The following is a 19,654-nucleotide window of genomic DNA, read 5'->3' as shown; positions in this document are numbered from 1 at the left end:
CCTCGTGTCATCAACAAGAACCGAAATGAATTTGGAAGACATCGATCAAAATCAACCCATCCAACCCTGTACTCCAGAATTGGTGCTATTGAACTGTTTTATCCCACCCTTAAAATCCATGTTTTTGCGTGTCTTATGTGTCTTGTATGTGTGTGTATAGGAATTTAAGAAGGGATAGAGTTTAGATTATAGAGTTAGAAATTAGCAGTTTATATTTCTTTCCTTTGCCCCTGGTTAAAGACAATTTGTTCAATAAACAGTTATTTACTTATTAAGTTTACAAACCTGGTGCTCGTCTTCTGTTAACCTAAATTAAACAATGAGGTGGGTTGATCAAACTTTTTCACATTTGTCGTGGCTCGGGGAGCAGTGGGGCTTGACATTGCAGCGCACTATTCCCCTGTGAGTCGTGAAAGTATTGTGACTGGACTAGTAATCCAGAGACCCAGGGTAATGCTCTGGGGACCCAGGTTTGAATCCCACCATGGCAAATGGTGAAATTAGAATTCAATAAAAATCTGGAATTAAAAGTCTACTGATGACTCTGTTGTAAAAACAAATGTGCTTTAGGGATGGAAACCCTCTGTCCAGGCCCACAGCAATGTGGTTGACTCTCAAATGCCCTCTGAACCACTCCGCTCTCAAGGGCAATTAGGGATGGGCAATAAATGCTGGCCTAACCAGCGATGCCCACATCCCATGAACAAAGGATAAGATCAAGCATTTGGTTACCTTTTCTAATATCTCTTTGATAATTGTTCCTGTGAAGTACCTTGGGCTGTTTTCCTATGTTAAAAGTGCTACCTAAATGTAAGTTGTTGCTGGTAATACCTGCTGTCTGTAGGATGGTGATTATAGTAGTTGTTATGATGGTTGTGGTGGTTGTGTCTCTGCTTTCGTGGATCACAGCCTCCATTTTCGAATCTTTCCCAGAAAGGTTCGTTCCCATCGTTGGGCTCTGTTGATCAGCAAGAGGGACGACTGTTGCATCCGGTGAAACGTCTTTGCTGGAACTGGGGGTTGCCTCCAGACGAGGACGAACACTGGCAAGGTCAGGTGAATCCGTGACGTAGAGACCAAGCTGAACGGGTGGCTGTTGCGTTGTACCGTAATGAGTGGGGTTCAGTGATTTTGTCGGCGCTGCCATTCGGGCACGAGGCGCTTCCGATTGGATGCCTGGCGGGCCTTCTGGAACTCGTTGCCTATCTGTCACCACCTCAGGGACCGCAGAAGGAGAGCGCGGGGTTAAGTACGAAGTGAGGGCCCTTGACAATGGCAGGGCTGTGGGCACCAGGTCGGTATCGAGTATCCCCGCTGGTACCCCTTTGGCGCTCAGGCGTTTGCGCAACGCATCCACTTGCCTCGGAGAAGGAAGCTGGTGTCTTTGAGGGAGGGGCTGCATAGTTAGTCCGACTGGAATGGAGGAGGGCAGTAGCAGAGCCTCCTGGCGCAGCAGGAGATCCTTCTTTTGCATGACTGCATTGAAAAAGTTGGGCTGAGTGTGGACGGTGCTCTGGGGTTTGGTGGGCTCTTGCTCTCCGTCACTTGCATCAATGTCCTGAACTTCTTGCCCATTCTGCAGCAGTTGGGATACGGTTGTGGTGATGAGGTCTCCTTGAGGACCAACGTCTGAGGCAAAAAGAGGAGTAAAATTACATTCAAAATGAAGCAAATGACCTTTCAAATAGGATTACCAGCTCTAAGTGGATATGCTCCTGGAGGTTTTGTCAAATGACCTTTCACATGCTTATGGCCCACCCAGTAAAGCAGTCTTTACCCCACCTCTAACACTTATATAACTAACAAAACTTTTAAAAAAAACTTAATCTTTTAATGTTCCCTCCCCCACCATGATTTTTCTCCTGGCTTTGCTCACAGCAATGTCTAGGACATTCATCTTAAATTCCTGGAGACACCAGGGTAATCCTGGAAGGTTAGGAACCCAATCTTCAAAATGGAGTGAAGTAGTATTCCTGATTCAAGAGAACAGTTGTGTGAGCAAGACGACAATGAAAGGAAGAAATAGGGGGTAAGAATATACAATGTCGTACTGATACTCTTTCAGTCATTCTGCACATTGTCATCGGGATTTATTCCAGTGTTATAGGTGTAGTACCCCAGTGCAAGACCAGCACAGCCCTGAAACTTAGACCCAAACTCTATTTTAGCATTAATACTTTGAACCCTATTGTACAGCCCAATTAGCTGTGGCTCAGTTGGTAGCAAGCTCACCCCTCAGTCAGAAGGTTGTGGGTCCAAGACCCTTCCGGAGATATTGAACACAAAAAAACAAGACTGACACTCCAGTGCAGTATTGAGGGACTACTGCATTGTCAGAGGTGCTGTGGTTCAGATGCCCCTCTTGGGGGATGTAAAAGATCCCATGCCACCAGTTCAAAGAAGAGCAGGATAATTCTCCCTGGTGTCCTGGCTAATACTTACTCCTCAATCGACATCACAAAAAGCAGATGCTCTGCCCGTCGTCACATTAATGTTTGTGGGAGCTTGCCGTGCACAAATTTCATCCATTATAACAAAGGTTGCACTTCAAAAGTCCTTCAACGACTGTAAAACGCTGAGGGACATTTTGTGATCATGAAAGGTGCTACATAGGAATACAAGTGTTTCTTTTTCTCATTTATTTTATGGAATAGTTACTCTTATTCAGTAATAATGCTGCTGAGATTTCAATAAAATCCCAGAATTGATCGCTGTATTATTCGGAACTTGTATAAACTAGAACTTGGGAATGGTTTCCTTTAATAAGTGTGGCATTTGAAGAAGTCATTATAAAGTTCCATTGTATCTGGTAAACATTATCCTGATCTGAATCGGCATTGTTGAAAACAATCATCACTCATCTTAACAAGCATTAGCGAGTGGACACAGAGGGGTCAGTTTTCAATCTTCCCACCCAGATGAATACACCCCACGCCTCAAACCAAGGCCAGCAAGCGCATTTTGGATCATGTCTGCACAAAACCCAATACAGGTTGAAGACAGCCCCAGACTTACACACGGACTGGTACGATGCACGAGGAGGCTCTAGTAGGGAAGCATAAAAGATAAAGAAAGGCAAAATGAAATAAGAAAAGGATTTCCAATTAGCAAAAGGACTTTTATATGAACAAGCCCTACCCAATCATTGGAACTGTAGCAGTTTCCTATCTTGTCCTTGAAATGAAACAATCAACTCAGAATCTAATAAGCCCTTTGGTATTAAAACTGACACCGGTTGAGTTTTACCCAATTTATCTTTTATTCAGTGTGTAATTCACTTCCACGCAAATCATTTGCTGTTAAACCTTCACTTTCCCAGTGAGAGAGCAGGTCAGGGCCTGAAATTAATTTTCAGGCCTAGCTTTGATTTGTTTCTTTTACCTGTGCCTAAATCTCAATCTCAATCTGATCTGACACGACAGGATATCCTACTAAGAGGAGGAGGACATGGAGTGGGAGGGGTGGGTTTCTGGGGTGAGGGTGTGCACGGAGGTGCAGGGGAGAAGGAAAGGCACTCTTATTACCAGCTGATCCAATTTATTAAACTGACAGAGGCAGGAACCGAACCAGGTTTGCACCAAGTGTGGTGGAGGGCGGGGAAATAGACGTTTCATCCGCCAGTCACAATGGCGGGATTTTGCGCCATATCGTCCCATTCCTGGCGCATTAATAACGCATTCGCTCTGGGCAGAATCTTCCGCTTGGCGAGCGGGGGCGGGGCCTGCTCGCTCGAGGTGTAAAATGGCTCGTGGTGACGTCGGGGTGGGGTGCGTCCCAACGTCACCGTGCGTCATTCAGACTTTCAGGTCGGCTGCGCGCCCGTCGAACTGTCAAAGGCCTGTTAAGGCCAGTTAACCATTAATTAAATCAATAAACTGAGCTGCCCGTCCAACCTCAATGTTGGCAGGAGGCGAAGAGCCCAGGCGGCCTTCGCATTTTTCATGGAACCTCATCCACGGGCGGGATGAGGCTTCATGAAGGTTTTTAAAGTCTTATAAAAATTTTTAATAAAATTAATAGACATGTACCAGCTCGTGTGACAGTTTCAAATGAGGGGGCATGTCCTAAAATTTTTTGTTCCTTTATTAAATTTTTTTAAACTTAAATTAATCTCCCTGAGGCAGTGACCTCAGCGCTTCCTCGCTCCAGGAGCCGTATTTAAAACGCACCAGAGCGCAGCCTACTTCATGTCTACAGACCAGGACTGCTCCAGGCAACAGGTGGCCCTGAAAGCAAAGAGACAGCAGCCCCCGAATTTAGTGATGCCTCTCTGGGGCACCTGCTGGATGCAGTGGAAGGCTGTCGCGATGTCCTCTACCCTCACTCGGGCCGCAGGAGGTCCACCTGGGGTCACCAATCCGGCCTGGGAGGCGGTGGCTGAAGCGGAGCACAGAGGAGGTCAGCCATCCTGTGCAGGAAGAGGATGAATGGTCTCATCCACTCTGCCAGGGTAAGTCAACCAACTCATCACTCTCAACTCACACACTCACAAACCCATCACACACCCACAGGGATCTCACACCTCAAGGGACAACACCACTAACTCTCACACACACCCTCACATCTCCATCAGGCTCATATCCTCTGGAGCGCACATCCCCATTCCTGTCCATGGCTCCGCTCACCACACAAACATTCCACTCAGTGCCCTGTGTCCTGCTCACACTCTCTCCATCTGTTTTCATGCAGGAGGAGCTGGCTCACAACAGCAGGGAGAGGTCCCAGACTGGAAGTAGAGTGATGCACATTAGGCCCCTCACTCACTTTGAGGAGTGTGCCATTGCGCTAACTGGTGAGGACGTGGACCGTGTCTGCGGTGATGGTGAGGTCAACAGCGAACACCCACGTGAGGATCCTGCATCACATCATCCCTCTCTCAATGCAACTGTGAGTGCTGTCTCTCCTGCTTTTGACTCTGCTGCCACGCACTAATTACCTTTACTTTGGTTCACAGGGACCTCTGCCAAGTGACTGACACCCTCAGCCAGCCAGTCCCTCAGCTCCATCCACATCTTCAACTCCAGTCAAGAGGACACCTCCTCCATTGAAGAGCTGGAAGTAAACAGCCCTGGAAGACCCGTCACAGCGCTTACCCACATCTCCACCAATGCAGGGACACACACTTCGGTGAGACCTAGATCTAGAGCAGACTCAGGTTCACAACCTGGTGGTTACTGCACGGATACGTGTCCGCAGCAGGAGGAGGCAGGTTCAGCTGAGTTCCCCGGCACTCGGAGGACTGCTGGGGAAGAGGCATCTGTGAGGTCCGAGTCAGATAATGAGCTTCTGGATTTGGCCTTCCAACCCACTGCGGAGAGTCAGCAGAAGGCATGGGGACATCACCCAGAGCTGTTGGAAGCCCTCAACCGGGTGGCACGCGAGTTAGAGGAGTGTGTCCATCTGGTCTCTGATGACGTGGTGCCTGCATGTGCGTGTATGGAGGTCTCCATGGGGAGGATGGCAGACGTCATGGAGACCCTGGTCCAGCACAATGCGGAGATGTGTGCAGACCTGCACTCCATCCCGGGAGCCATGGGTGATTTCATGCAGTGGCAACGCGAGAGGGAAACAGGGCACCTTGACATCCCTCCAGCTGCTCCTTCCCCTCAAGGAGTCAGACCGGGGCCCTCGGGCACCCGGAGGGAGGAGGAGCGGCAGCTGGACACCCCTGGGTCGTCCACTCAGGAATCTCAGAGGCTGTCCTCTCCCTCAAGTCCCTTTTGCCTGTGACCCCCCTCAATCTCGTCCTCTGTCACCACAGAGGGAGCAGCTGGCCCAAAGCAGGACAGCCAAAGCAAGCCAGGGCCCTCAAGGCCTCGGCTCTCCAGAGGACACGTGCCGAAGCCATCAGAGGCAACAGGGCCAACCAGGCTGTCTCCACTTCTCCTGCCAATGTCAGGGCAATACCTAGAAGAAGTGGTAGACCTAGAAAAGTTAAGAAATTCTGATCACAAATGGCTGCGTGGGTGAACACATTTTGTCACTTTATAATCTGAAAATATATTCACTTTTGCTAAATAATGTTTAATGTCTTTCAGTTTCGTTGACAGGCTTCACGAATCCTCCCACTGCCTCTCCTTCACTGGCAGTTCTTCTGCATGAACCTGGACCATGAGTGATTCCGGAGGGAGAAGTATGTGTGTGGCAGGGCCTTTCAGAACCTCAAGCAAGCACTCTCCCACGCACGCGGAGCCTTCATCCATCACACCCATCTCACTGTCCCGAGTATTTTCAGTGCTGCCTGCTGGGGTTCTCTTTCCATTGTCCATCTGAGCCGACCTGTATCTCCACCCACCCCCTGGTCACACTCCCATGCAGCACCTGTGTCCGTCCAACACGAGGCTCCGCTCACTTTCCATTTCTGCGAAATGGTAGTTGTCAGGTTTATCATGAGCTCCCCTGTCCTTTCCCCTCCCCCTAGTCACCCATACCCGCCCACCGTCACTGTGGACCCCCCGGCATCACCTTCCACCTCTCCGCCATCACATCCGCCATACCGAACCCTTGTCATTTCAGGATGTCCAGCTGAATGTGCATGTTCCCTACCTTCCTGAGGGTCCCGCCCCTATCCACAATGACCTCCCTGACCTCCTCCTTCACACCCCCAAGGTCCTTGTCTGCCCCTGAGTCCCCACCAACCACTCTCACCATCCCTCCTACCATTACCAATGCACCTTCAGCCTATCAGCTCCCTCTGCCCCCTCTCACACTCACCATTCCTTCCTACTACACCCACCCTCAGTTTGCTCCCCAAGAGGCAGTCATTCACTCCACAGACCCTTCCCTTGCGTATTCACCTGGATATCCCACTCACACTTACCCCCTCCTCCACCCATTACTCCCTCCACCCCCCAGACACCTTCCTCCCTCCGAACTCCCTCCCCGCCCAGGGCACCTTCCCCACTCCGGACTTCTTTCTCCCCCTGGACACCTTTCCCTCTCTGAACTCCCTCCTCCCCCGGACACCTTCCCCTCTTCAAACTCCCTCCACCCCCCAAGATACCTTCCCCCATCCGAACTCTCTCCTTTACACCTTCCCTTCCCCTTACACCTACCTCCCCAAATGCAGCATTCTCCCCCCGTTACACTTTCCTTTCCCCAAACTCCCTCCTCTCCCCTCCCAACCTCAACTCCCAACTCCTTCATTCCCATCATCCCAACCTCACACCCCCGACATCTTCTTCCCCCCCCCACCCATACTCACCCCCTGACACCTTCGTCACCCCCCCCAACCTCAACACCCGCCCCCCCGTCACCTTTGTCCCCCACCCTCCCCAACCTCACCCCCTCGACATCTTCAATACCCCTGCTTCCAACATCACCGCCCCCATTACCTGGACGCAAATCGTGTTCATGCCAGCCTCCAGCGGGATTTGCGTTCCGCCATGGTGGGCACCTTTGTGATTTCACGCCGCCCCTCATGCTGAATTGTCCCCCTCCGCCCACCATGATGCCCATCGCCAATGGGACCGGACGTTTCCACCCAATGGCTTTGTCAAAATCTTTCAATGCAACAAAACTTGCCCCTCTATTTTAATATGCTGTAATTTCATGAACCAGTAGCATCACCTTCACTTTTTTGTGACAGGCTGCCATAAACTGGGAACCTGTTTTGGACCTACGGGTTAGTCTTAAGACTCCTTAAGGCATATTGAGCCTGGACCCTACTCTTCCCAGCCAATAAATTCTTGCATATATTGCATGCCTACGTGTTTGAGACATACACACAAACAAATCCATGAATGTATACTCTTGGCTGGCAGATAAGCTGGGGTTTTCTACTGAGATCTATTAAAACAACAACTTGTATTTGTATGGTATCTTTAATGTAATAAAATTCCCCAAGTTGCTTCACTGGAATATTATTAAACAATATTTGACACCAAGACACATAAAGAGGTATTAGAACAGGTAAACCATCAGCTTTGTCAAAGAGTTAGGTTTAAAGCAGCCTCTAAGAAGGGGAGATAGCGATAGCGAGGTGGAGAGGTTTCGGTAGGAATTTCCAGAAATTAGGAAAAGGCAGCTAGAAGCACAACTGCCGATGGCGGAGTGATGAAAAAGACAGAATTAGAGGAGCGCAGAAGTCTCGGAGGATTGCAAGGCTGGGGGAGATCACAGAGATGGCGGGAGCGTGAGGGGCTGTGGAGGAGGGTGGGGGGATTCGGCCATGGAAGAAAGTGCAAAACAAGGATAAAAATAATAAAATCATGTCATTGCCAGACTGCAAGCAATTGTAGGCCAGTGAGCACAGGATTGATATGTAAACCTGTCTTGGTGCAAGTTAGGGTATAGGCAGCAGAGTTTTGGAGATGCTCAAGTTTACAGAGGGTGTAAGGTGGGAGACAATAAAGGTTCTGACATTGAATTGGCATTAGTGACCAGGCTATGGGCAACCAAGATGATGCATCACAGACAGCATGTACAGCTTGGTTGTCCCCAGAGCAGGGCAGCTCAGCACAATGTCAGGCATCCTCCACGGTGTGCAGAATTCCTTTTGAATTTCCAATCGGGTCCATGAACTCTAAATTACCAGGAAACCGGCATACAGATCATGGATGAGGAGCTAATGCTCCTTCTCACTCTTAAATGCAGCATTAGTAATATTATCTACACATTAGATAGGGTTCTGTGATAGGTCACTGAATTACTGCCATCATCATTCTCCCAAGGGCAGCATCTCGAGCTGTAATCTATCTTGCTAAAACTGCTTTTTTTCACATTACTATTATTGGGAATGCAATGTTTTACACTTCAGAGCAGAACTGTATTATTAGTTAGGAAAATGCTTAGATGGTGAAATGATTTGGTATTCATTTTGCATTGATCAGTGAGGAATACTGAGAGTTTACAATGTAGATACATCAGGACGATACCAGAAAACCAAAAATTATTATTGTGAAATGTGACTTGAGATACCGGAACTAATTCTAATAGATTAAAAGGAACGTTAATCAGAATTAGGAAGCGTTTTGATAAGGTGAGTAGGGAGAGGCCACTCTGCATGGCGACGTGATGAAAATGGATCATCAATTTAAAACCGTTATGAAGAGAGCCAAAAGAAATGCTAAGAGAAATTTCTTAATGCAGAGAGTTGTAAGAACAGGGCATGCTTTGATAGAAAACTAAATTTATATCACAACACCGGGATATCTCAAAACACTTCACAACCAACGTAGTAGTTCATTGCCCCGGGGAGTCATTGTGGTAAAGGCCACTTCACCTTTTAAGGGAGGGATTGATAAACATTTGAAGCAGAGGAAAACACGGGGCTAAAGGGAGACACCAGACTAGACTGGATTCCTCCAGCAAAAAGCCTTCTTCTGCGCTGCGATCTGGTATTCATTCGCAAGCCTCACATTAAAAGGGAAGCCTCTCGTAGAGAATGATAATTAACATAACATTAATATTCTTGCCTGCAAACGAGCAAAGCTGATTTCTTATTCTGTTTTGTTTTACGGGCTCTCAGAGGACAGTCCTTTACAGCACCAGTGTGATGCCATTGCTTTTTTCTTGCACCAAGCCATTTTCTGAGTGAAATTGCCAGCTTAGGTGCCAGTTCAGGCCAATTTTGTGTAGTTGGCTCCCACCCACTTCGAAGTGGATCGAGAGTGGTTAAGTTCAATTCATGTGGGACCCTGAAAGCTCATAGACAGAGGAGGCATTCGTCTCAAAATGATTCAGAGTGAGAAAGGTCTTCCACTTTTAGGACCAAGTCTTTTGAAAAGATCTGTGACAGACTCTGAGGATCTATTTGGAAGAGTTCATGATGTCACATAGTATTTTGTTGCTAATGTTGAGGTATTCCTTCAGGTGCAGAAAATTATTAATACATTGTGAATACCTCCCGGTGTGTTTGTTTCTGTTTCCATTTCAGCACTGCTGGCTCTTCTGTGCCACTGTCAATAAATCGCCCTACCACTTGCTTTTTTGACACTTTATGTTCTGGTAGTTTTTTGTTGCTGTCATTTCTGTTAATGTGGAGGATATGTATTCTGGATCTTGTCACTACTGACTTGCCATTAGCTGATTCAGAGACGAGTAGAGTTAAAGACGCGGAAATGGGCAGTGGCGTGCGGAAGGCGATGGAGATCTCGGCCTCCAGCTGGAGTGCCGACAAGACTCCCACTGGAGGCCTGCCACATCTGGTGCCACTCAGGCACTTAAGCCAGCGGCAGGCCTTCCCCTGGGAATCAAGGACTTCGGGGGACGGAAGTCCCACCGGTCAAGAGCTGCCGGCCAGTCAGAGGCCTGGAGCTGTTCGGTTACTCAGCAGTGCCGCCAGGGAGGAGGTGGTACTAAACCCACCGAGGCCTTGGACCGAAGAAGGACCCAAGTACGGGCGAATGACGGTGGAAGAGGAGGTCACGGGGGGATGGAGAGGCAGTAGGGGCAGGGGTGGTGGCTCTCAGTGACCCCCTCCCTAACCCCTTCCCAATGGCGGATCCCTGAGTGCCTTTGAATGAGGCCCTTGGGAGCATGCAAGCAAGCACAACAGGGTTTGCTTATCGGGCTCCTCACATGGATAGCACCCCGCCAGCTGTTGGGCGAAAACCAGCGACGACAGTTAACTGGGCACTAATTGCCCACTTAAGGGCCTCAATTGGCGGTGGGACAGGACGGCTATTCACGGGCCTTCCTGTCACAGACTTAATGGGGGTTGAGGTGGGAAGGTAGAGGGGCCCCCGCCCGCCACCCTCCCACCTGTTTAAATGCCCCTCACCGCCAAACTCACCACAGAGGTGAGGCATGTCAATATGTCAATCCATATGTCCCTATATGTCAATCTGAGACTGGGGCAGGGGAAATACTCAGGGCTGGGGTGGGGAGTAATTGGGTCTTCAGCCAAACAGGATCACTCCAGTAGCCAGGGAGTGTCTGTAAATTGAAGTTTAGTAGGCTGCATGAGGGAAGATGTTTTCCTTGGGTTTGAAATCAGGTACGTATATGAGTTCTAACAATGGTTTAATGTAGATTTAGTTCATTTTGTATGGGTTTTTAATGCTATAAATGCCTGTTTTCCATGTAAATTTGCCGGCTGCCACTCCTTAGTACTTCATGAAAATTTAACTCTTTGCATTTATGTTAATCATCAGCAAGAAATTTGGCTATAATCATGTGTGATAGACAGGAGGTGTACAGACAGCTATTGTTTTTACTTTATTAATATATATGCTGGTTAACCCGAGTCAAATTCCTCAGAATATAATTTTAACAAATTGATTTATGTAACTCGCATTACAAATATTAATTTTAACTCCAGTCTTTTTTCCAATGCAGATCTATTTCCAGATGCTATGAGCACTCATATATACATTTCAATTTATATTGTGTGAAAACCTGGGTAGAAGAAATGTACCTCCATTTCGACAACAAGGTGATGCATCATTATTCTGTTAAAGTTTGTTGCATAAATGGAATCGGATACACAATCCCTGATGTTCCCCATTCTCTACCCACACACATTTGTCACAATGACAGCGTTGGGTTTCTCTCCTCACTACATTCACTTATTTATCCCTGTGGCCAAGGTCCAATAAGTACGGCAAATAAGGTGGACGGGAGGTGATGTTAATTTTGTCGAGCCTCAGCTTTTTGCCATGTCTTGTCTGAACACATGAAGTTGTGATAGTAAAGGAACAGAATTTTCCCAACAATATATGCTAATCTCTCATTGAGAAAACTGACTGAACACATCAAATTGTTGGGAAAGAGAAAGTCATTTCACGCTTATGCTCATTCATTTGAGTCCTGTTCAAGCTCTGATCTGGCCATGACTATTATTGTCCAAAATGCTCAGTAATTTCTGAGCTGCTTCCTCCAGCTCCATTGCTTTTCCTAGTTTTGGTATCATCTGCAAATCTGTGTTGACTTCATGAATTCAGGTTATTGATGCAATGGCCCCATCACCCATCGCTAATGTGTCTCCCATATTTAACTATCTTCAACTCTGAACCAGCTAACGCCAAGAAAATTGATAACTTGCATTCAGTTTAAACAATTGGGACATCAAGAAGTCTGGATTAATGACCATGAAGATGCATGAACTGGTTCAGTGACGTCCGTTGGAGAGAGAAACCTTCAGTCCTTATCCAGTTGGCCTCTTGGTGACCCTGATCCCACACCAGCATGGTTGACTCTTAACTACCCTCAGAAGTGGCCAGGCAAGCCACTCAATTGTGTAAAATTGTCACAGAAAAGAAAGCCCATCACCAACTTTCTCAACGACATACTGGAGCTGGGCAATAAATCCCGACCTTGCAATCAATGCCCTACACTTTGAGGTCAGATTTACCTATTTTCATATCTCTCACCTGCCTATCTCCAGTCTCCAATTCACAACTGCCTCGCTGGGCACCTGTCTCTATTCCCATTTTCCTCTATGATCGGTCTTTGTTGGGAATGGATTTGTTTCTCTGCCCTGACCATTCAATTTAAATGATTTTTGTCAGTTTCCTCAAGTCTTTTAGTTCCAACTTTATTTAAGTGCAGCTTGTTTCTCCTGTGTCAGTCGTTTTTAACTCTGAAAGTGTTTGCAATTATTTATGAAGGTAACATTATTCCTTTCACAGTTAATGGCAACCATCAATTACTGTCAATTAAGTCAAAAAGATAGTCTAACTATCCAAAATGCCTTTTGAAAACAAGAACATAAAGCCATAGGAAACGGGATCAGGAGTAGACTACTTGGCCCCTGGAGCTTGTCCTGCCAGTCAATAAGTAAGATTTTGGGATTCGGGACTACAGATACCTAAATAGGCAGTCGACTAGTCATAAATAATTTTAAGATAGCTTATTGAATTTATTAAGAAACAGCAGTCTAAATATTATATATTAAATAATTAGACAGAAAAAAAAATATGCGACCCCTAACCAGGAAAAATGAAAGGAAAATTGTCCTGTCCAGGCTGGATTTGTAAGGGGAGAAGGCTATTTCTTTTTTCAGGATATTACAGCCAATTGTGCGTTTTTTTTTTTAGATATCCATGGTGATGAAAAGCCAAGTTGAAGCATGATCTTATTTATGTACCATGCATCAGTTGTGTCATATGATAAAATAAATAAACCACTTGAGCCACCCATCATAGTGTCCTGTTCCATGTGAGTGAGTCTGGTATAAGCAATGTGCTCCATCAGTGTCAGTGACAGAGGGCAATGTGTATTTGGCATGATACAACTGATGTATGATAAACAATCCTATCAAAATGAATATTATGGTTATACGAGGCCAGAGACTTGGAAACAAAAAAGGATTACAGTTACTAGCTCGCCTCTCTGCAGCTGAGACGTTGGATGGACTGGCAGCTGATTTCTTTTCCCCTTCTGCTCCTCCTCCTGAAAGACTCAACTTTCTTGCTGGTGCACAGTTCATGGTTAGCAAGGTTCACTCTGCGCTGCACTGAAAGACTCCTCCCGAAATGTCCAGACAGAACAACTGTTGCTTCATGATGCCAGTGGTTGGCTTAATCAGAGCCCTTGCAGCTTCCATTACCTCAGAGTGTTCAGTTCTTGTTTTCCTTCATTCACAGAATGTGGGGATCACTGGCAAGGCTGCATTTGTTGTCCATCGCTAATTGTCCTTAAGGAAGTGATGGGTGAGCCATCTTATTGAATACAATTGACTTGTTTACTAGGTCATTTCAGAGGGCAGTTAAAATTCATTGGGCAGTGCTTTATGCTGTTCCCCATTACAGGTTTGATGACAGGATAGTGACAGCTGGGGACCCCGCCACCTTCCCACCTTCACCCTGATAAAGTGCATGGAAGGAAGGACCATGGAAGGTCTCCCCACCCCGTCACCAATCAAGGCAATTAAAGGGCAATTAATGCCCAATTAAGGGGCCCTTCCCACTGCAGCTGACAGTAACCCAACAGTGGGCGGGTCTGCCTCCATACAGGAAGCATGACAAGTGAATATATGCGGGTTGCTTATGGTCTCTCAGGAAGGGGTCTCCATTCAAAGGCACTGAGTGCCTGATCAAGGGAGCCGGCATCAGGAAGGGGTTGGGGGGGGTGGAGGGGGTGGTGTCGGGACAGGGAGGCATCTGAGAGCCACCCCGAGGGTTGCTGATGATCCCCCAACAACTCTTCCCCTATGACACGCCCACCTTGCAAAACCCCTCCCACCATCACTCATCTATGGCCTGGGTGCTCTGCGATCTAGGGCCTCTGGTAGGTGTAGTACCAATAGCAGCCACTGTCTTCCCAGTGGCATTGCTGAGCAAAAGAGCTGCCAGCCTCTGATTGGCCAGCAGCTCTCAGCAAGCAGAACTTCCGAGAGCTGGGGGTCCTGATCCCATAGAAGGATTGCCTGTAACCTCTCAATTGCCTGATTATCACGTAATACCAGATTTTATTTAACTGAAAATTACTTAGCTACCATGTTTTTAAAAAAATTTATTCTTTCATGGAATGTGGGTATTAGGCCAGCGTTTATTGCCCCATCCCTAACTGCCCTCAAGAAGGTGGTGGTGAGCTGCCTTCTTGAACCGCTGCAGTCCATATGGTGCAGGTACACCCACAGTGCTGTTAGGGAGGGAGCTCCAGGATTTTGACCCAGCGACAGTGAAGGAACAGCAATACAGTTCTAAGTCAGGATGGTAGGTAGCTTGGAGGGGAATTTGCAGGTGGTGGTGTTCCCATGAATCTGCTGCCCTTGTCCTTCTAGATGATAGAGGTCACGGGACTGGAATGTGCTGTCGAAGGAGCTTGGTCAGTTGCTGCAGTGCATCTTGTAAACGCTGCTGTCACTGTGCATTGGTGTTGGAGGGAGTGAATGTTGAAGGTGGTGGATGGGGTGCCAATCAAGCGGGTTGCTTTGTCCTGGACGATGTCAGTCTTATTGAGTGTTGATGGAGCTGCACTATTCCAGTCAAGTGAAGAGTATTCCATCACGGTCCTGACTTGAGCTTTGTAGATGGTGGACAGGCTCTGGGAGTCAAGAGGTGAGTTACTCACTGCAGAATTCCCAGCCTCTGACCTGCTCTCGTAGCCACAGTGTTTACTGACAGTACTACTGTCAGCTGTGGTGGAAGGGTCCCTTAATTTGACATTAATTGCCCTTTAATTGCCTTGATTGGTGACGGGGTGGGGAGACCTTCCATGGTCCTTCCCTCCATGCACTTTATCAGGGTGGAGATGGGATGGTGGCAGGGTCCCCAGCTGTCACTATCCTGTCATCAAACCTGTAATGGGGAACAGCATAAAGTACAGCCCATTGATGGCTGGTCCAATTCAGTTTCTGGTCAATGGTAACTCCCACGATGTTGATAGTGGGGCATTCAGCTATGGTAATGTCATTGAATGTCAAGGGGAGATGGTTAGATTTTCTCTTGTGGGAGATGGTGATTGCTTGGGACTTGTGTGGTGCGAATGTTGCTTGATACTTATCAGCCCAAGCCTGAAGGTTATTCAGGTCTCTTTGTATATGAATACAGAGTGCTTCAGTATCTGAGGAGTTACAAATGGTGCTGAACATTGTGCAATCATCAGCGAACATCCCCACTTCTGACATTATGATGGAAGGAAGGTCATTGATGAAGCAGCTGAAGCTGGTGGGCCTAGGACACTATCCTGAGGAAACCCTGCAGTGATGTCCCGGGACTGAGATGACTGACCTCCAACAACCATAACCATCTTTGTTTCTGCTAGGTATGACTCCAACCAGTTTTCCTCCCAATTCCCATTGACTCCAGTTTTGCTAGGGCTCCTCGATGCCACACCAGGTCAAAAGTTGCTGTGATGTCAAAGGCAGTCACTCTCACCTCACCTCTTTAGTTCAGCTCTGTTGTCTATATTTGGACCAAGACTGTAATGAGGTCAGGAGCTGAATGGCCCCGGCGGAACCCAAACAGAACATCAATGAGCAGGCTATTGCTGTGTGGGTGCTGCTTGTTGATGATCCCTTCCATCATTTTGCTGATGATCAAGAGTAGACTGTTGTGGTGGTAACTGCCCAGGTTGCAATTGTCCTGCTTTCTGTGAACAGGTCATACCTGGGCAATTTTCCACATTGCCGGGTAGATGCCAGTGTTGTAGCTGTACTGGAACAGGTGGCTGGGGGCATGGCAAGTTCTAGAGCACAAGTCTTCAGTACCATTGCAGGAATGTTGTCAGGGCCAATAGCCTTTACAGTATTCAGTGCCTTCAGCTGTTTTTTGATATTACGTGGAGTGAATTGAATTGGCTGAAGACTGGCATCTGTGATGCTGGGGACCTCAGGAGGAGGCCGAGATGAATCATCCACTTGACACTTCTGCTTGAAGATGGTTGCAAATGCTGAAGACTTGTCTTTTGTGCTGGGCTCTGCCATCATTCAGGATGGGGATGTTTGAGAGCCTCCTCCAGTTAATTGTTTAATTACCCACCACCATTCATAGCTCAACGTGGCAGGGCTGCAGTGCTTAGGGCTGATTTGTTGATCGTGCGATTGCTTAGCCCTGTCTATTGCATTCTGCTACCCCTGTTTGGCATGCAAGCAGTCCTGTGTTGTGGCTTCACCAGGTGACATCTCATTTTTAGGTGCGCCAGGTGCTGCTCCTGTCATGCCCTCCTCCACTCATTACTGAGCCAGGGTTGATCCCCTGGCTTGATGGTAATGGGAGAATGGGGGATATGCCAAGCATGATGTTACAGATTGTGGTCGTCTCCAATGCTGCTGCTGCAGATGACCGACAGCGCTTCATGGATGCCCAGTTTTGAGTTTCTAGACCTGTTTGAAATCTATCCCATTTAGCATGGTGGTAGTGCCACACAACACAATGGAGGGTATCCTCAATGTGAAGATGGGACTTCACCTCCACAAGGACTGCCGGATGGTCACCCCTATCAATGCCGTCATGGATAGATGCATCTGTGACAGGTAGATTGGTGGGGACAAGGTCAGGTAAGGTTTTCTCTCTTCCCTCACTACCTGCCGACAACCCAGTCCAACAGCCACATCGTTTAGGACATGGCCAGCTTGGTTAGTAGTGGTGCCACTGAGCCACTCGGTACATTGAGGCCCTCCATCCAGCGTACATTCTGTGCCCTTGCCACCCTCAGTGTTTTTCCAAGTGGTGTTCAACATGGAGAAGCACTGATTCATCAGCTGAGCAGGGAGGCAGTAGGTGGTAACCAGCAGGAGGTTTCCTTGCCCATGTTTGACCTGATGCCATGAGACTTCTTGTGGTCCAGAGTCAGTGTTGAGGACTCCCAGGGCAACTCCCTCCTGACTGTGCTGTCTCACTGGTGTTTCTGTCCTGGCAAAGGGACAGGACATACCGAGAGCGGTGATGGTGGTGTCTGGGACATTGTGAGATATAATTCCGTGTGTATGACTATGCCAGGCTTTTTTGACTAGTCTGTGGGACAGATCTCCCAATGTTGGTGCAAGCCCCCAGATTTTAGTAAGGAGGACTTTGCAGGATCGACAGGGCTATGGTGCCTATGTCAATGCCGAGTGGTCCGTCTGGTTTTATTCCTTTTAGGCTTCGTAGTGATTTGAGACAACTGAGTGGCTTATTAGGCTATTCCAGAGGACATTTAAGAGTCAACCACATTGCTGTGGGTCTGGAGTCACATGTAGGCCAGACCAGGTAAGGACGGCAGATTTCCTTCCTTAAAAGGTATTAGTGAACCAGATGGGTTTTTATGTCAATTGACAATAGTTTCATGGTCACAATTACTGAGAACAGCTTTTAATTCCAGATTTATTAATTGAACTTAAATTCCACCAGCTGCCATGGTGGGATTTGAACCCATGTCCCCAGAGCATTAGCCTGAGCCTCTGGATTGCCAGTCGAGGGACAGTTTGTCAGGAAAATATAATAATTTTCATAACGTTATTGGAATTTATTGTACGGTAGGAATAGTGGGGTCTGGGTAGTGTGTGTCTGTGTGTGTGTGTGTGTGTTACTTAACTGAATTAAAGACAGCTGGTCTGAAGGCTTTGATCTGCCAAAAGAGAAGCTAGGTTTGAAATGCTAACTAGCTAAACATGGCTGAAGTTTTACAATGTGAGGTGTAACGGGAATACGTGCATTTTTAGATAAACCAGAGTAATTTGAATTTCAAAAGAGGTGGTGAAATGTTACATTTAGCCAGAAGAAGCCAAACAGCGTGTTTATTTTTTCCAAAGTTTACTGATAAAATTGGTACTATGAAAGATTTTTATTATTAGAAAAGTAGAGTTGAAAAGACATATTGGGACAATAGGATTTACATTAAAAAGGGAGAAACCCGTATAAAGGAGATGAGGTTATGTGTAAGGGAAGGCATTCTAAGATCTAACAAGTGTGAAAAGCCTCCAGCCTCTAAGCCTCAAGTTGCTGTCTACATGAACTGAAGTGAAGAGAACTCATTTGGAATTCGACTGTTCAGGGTATCATGTTACTTTGCCTGGGTCTTTTAAAATCTATATGTGTTACCGTTGCCTTCTTGCAGGTGTAACTGGGAGTTAGATTAACTAGGGGAGCTAGGAGTTATCATAGTAGTAATTTGTAAACCTATGTATGTGCTTAAAATCATTTTTTTTATTAATAAAGTTTAATTTAGTTTTGTAAGAAACCTTTAAGATTCGGTGGTCTTATCTGAATTCAAGGCATGCATCTCGAAATAAAAATACAAATTGTAAAATAGTTGTGGCAGTTGTTTCAAGTTTCCCTCTGGGATTTGAGCAGGTCAGCATTTGCCGTCTGCTGTGCCATACACATTACCACTACCAACGCCTCCCTAGTTGGGATTTGAACACATGCCTTCTGATCATTAGTCCTGGCCCCTGGATTACTTGTGACCTAACCACCTATCATGGTCCCATATCACTTCATTTTTAATCCTCAACCATGAGCACTGACAGGCTACCCAATTCTGAAGGCGCTCAAAACCATATCCAAGCCTGTCCTCACCAAGGGTCCACACACAAGCACTGTGAGCAGGGACTCTTGAATTGTGGTTAGAGAATGGGAATACTGGATTTCTTTTCTCTATCTGGCTCAGGGGTCCTACAGACTATGAATGGGTGATGGTGGTGTGTGGGTTGGGTGGGGGGGGTGGGGGGTGGGTGGTGGGTGCACCATGGTGGCATATCATAGTGTTGTAACACCTCTAACCCCACAACAAAATTGTAGGGTCACTAAGGGGAGGTCCCTTAATTTAAATATCAGTTTGGGGTGTATTAAGGACTGCTCCCAAATCCATTAACTGTGGCTTATCTTAACAGCTGGGGCAGAGAGGGGCTGTTGAATACTCCTTCCCCTAGAAAGACTCATGAAGTGTCTTCCTGTCCCCAATTGTAAGGGTCCAAAGTATGAATAAAAAAAAACTTTTCCCCTCTTTCTTTCTCCAAGTTGGGATGCTGCATGGTTTGTGGAGGGGGGTGGGAGGGGGTGGGGGGGGGGGCGGGGGGTGGTGGGGTGGGGGGTGGGGGCGGTGGGTGGAATATGGAAGCGGTGGAGATTACAGCTTTGGGAAGTGTTGCTGAAGCAGTCTTGATGAGCTGCTGCGGTGAATCCTGTCAGTAGTACATCCTGCAGCCGCGTTATGCCAATGGGGGGTGTTTAAGCCAGTGGATGAGATGCCAGTGAAGCAGGCTGCTTCCTTCTGGATAGTGTCAAGCTTTGTGCAACCAATTAATTGAAATGCTGGCTCTTGCGCTCCAATGTTTGAAAATGCAGGG

General features: G+C 47.2%; 1 protein-coding gene and 1 long non-coding RNA gene across 2 annotated transcripts in view; both read right to left on the bottom strand.

Moving 5' to 3' along the window:
- Positions 1-6,359, bottom strand: part of LOC144687240 (seizure 6-like protein) — a 148,714-nt gene extending 142,355 nt beyond the window's left edge. The window contains exons 1-2 of the mRNA XM_078553060.1: positions 6,353-6,359; positions 832-1,629 (exon numbers count right to left, since the gene is read on the bottom strand). Coding sequence (XP_078409186.1) covers positions 832-1,629; positions 6,353-6,359 — 805 coding nt within the window. The remainder of the gene's footprint in view (positions 1-831; positions 1,630-6,352) is intronic.
- The window catches only part of LOC144687883 (uncharacterized), a 379,008-nt gene that overhangs the window by 154,095 nt on the left and 205,259 nt on the right, over positions 1-19,654 (bottom strand). The gene's annotated exons all lie outside the window — the stretch shown is intronic.

Source organism: Cetorhinus maximus, chromosome 12, assembly GCF_964194155.1.
Source record: "Cetorhinus maximus chromosome 12, sCetMax3.hap1.1, whole genome shotgun sequence".
NCBI lineage: Eukaryota > Metazoa > Chordata > Chondrichthyes > Lamniformes > Cetorhinidae > Cetorhinus > Cetorhinus maximus.
Note: the sequence above shows the minus strand (reverse complement) of the source record. Positions and strands in the feature narration are given on the sequence as shown.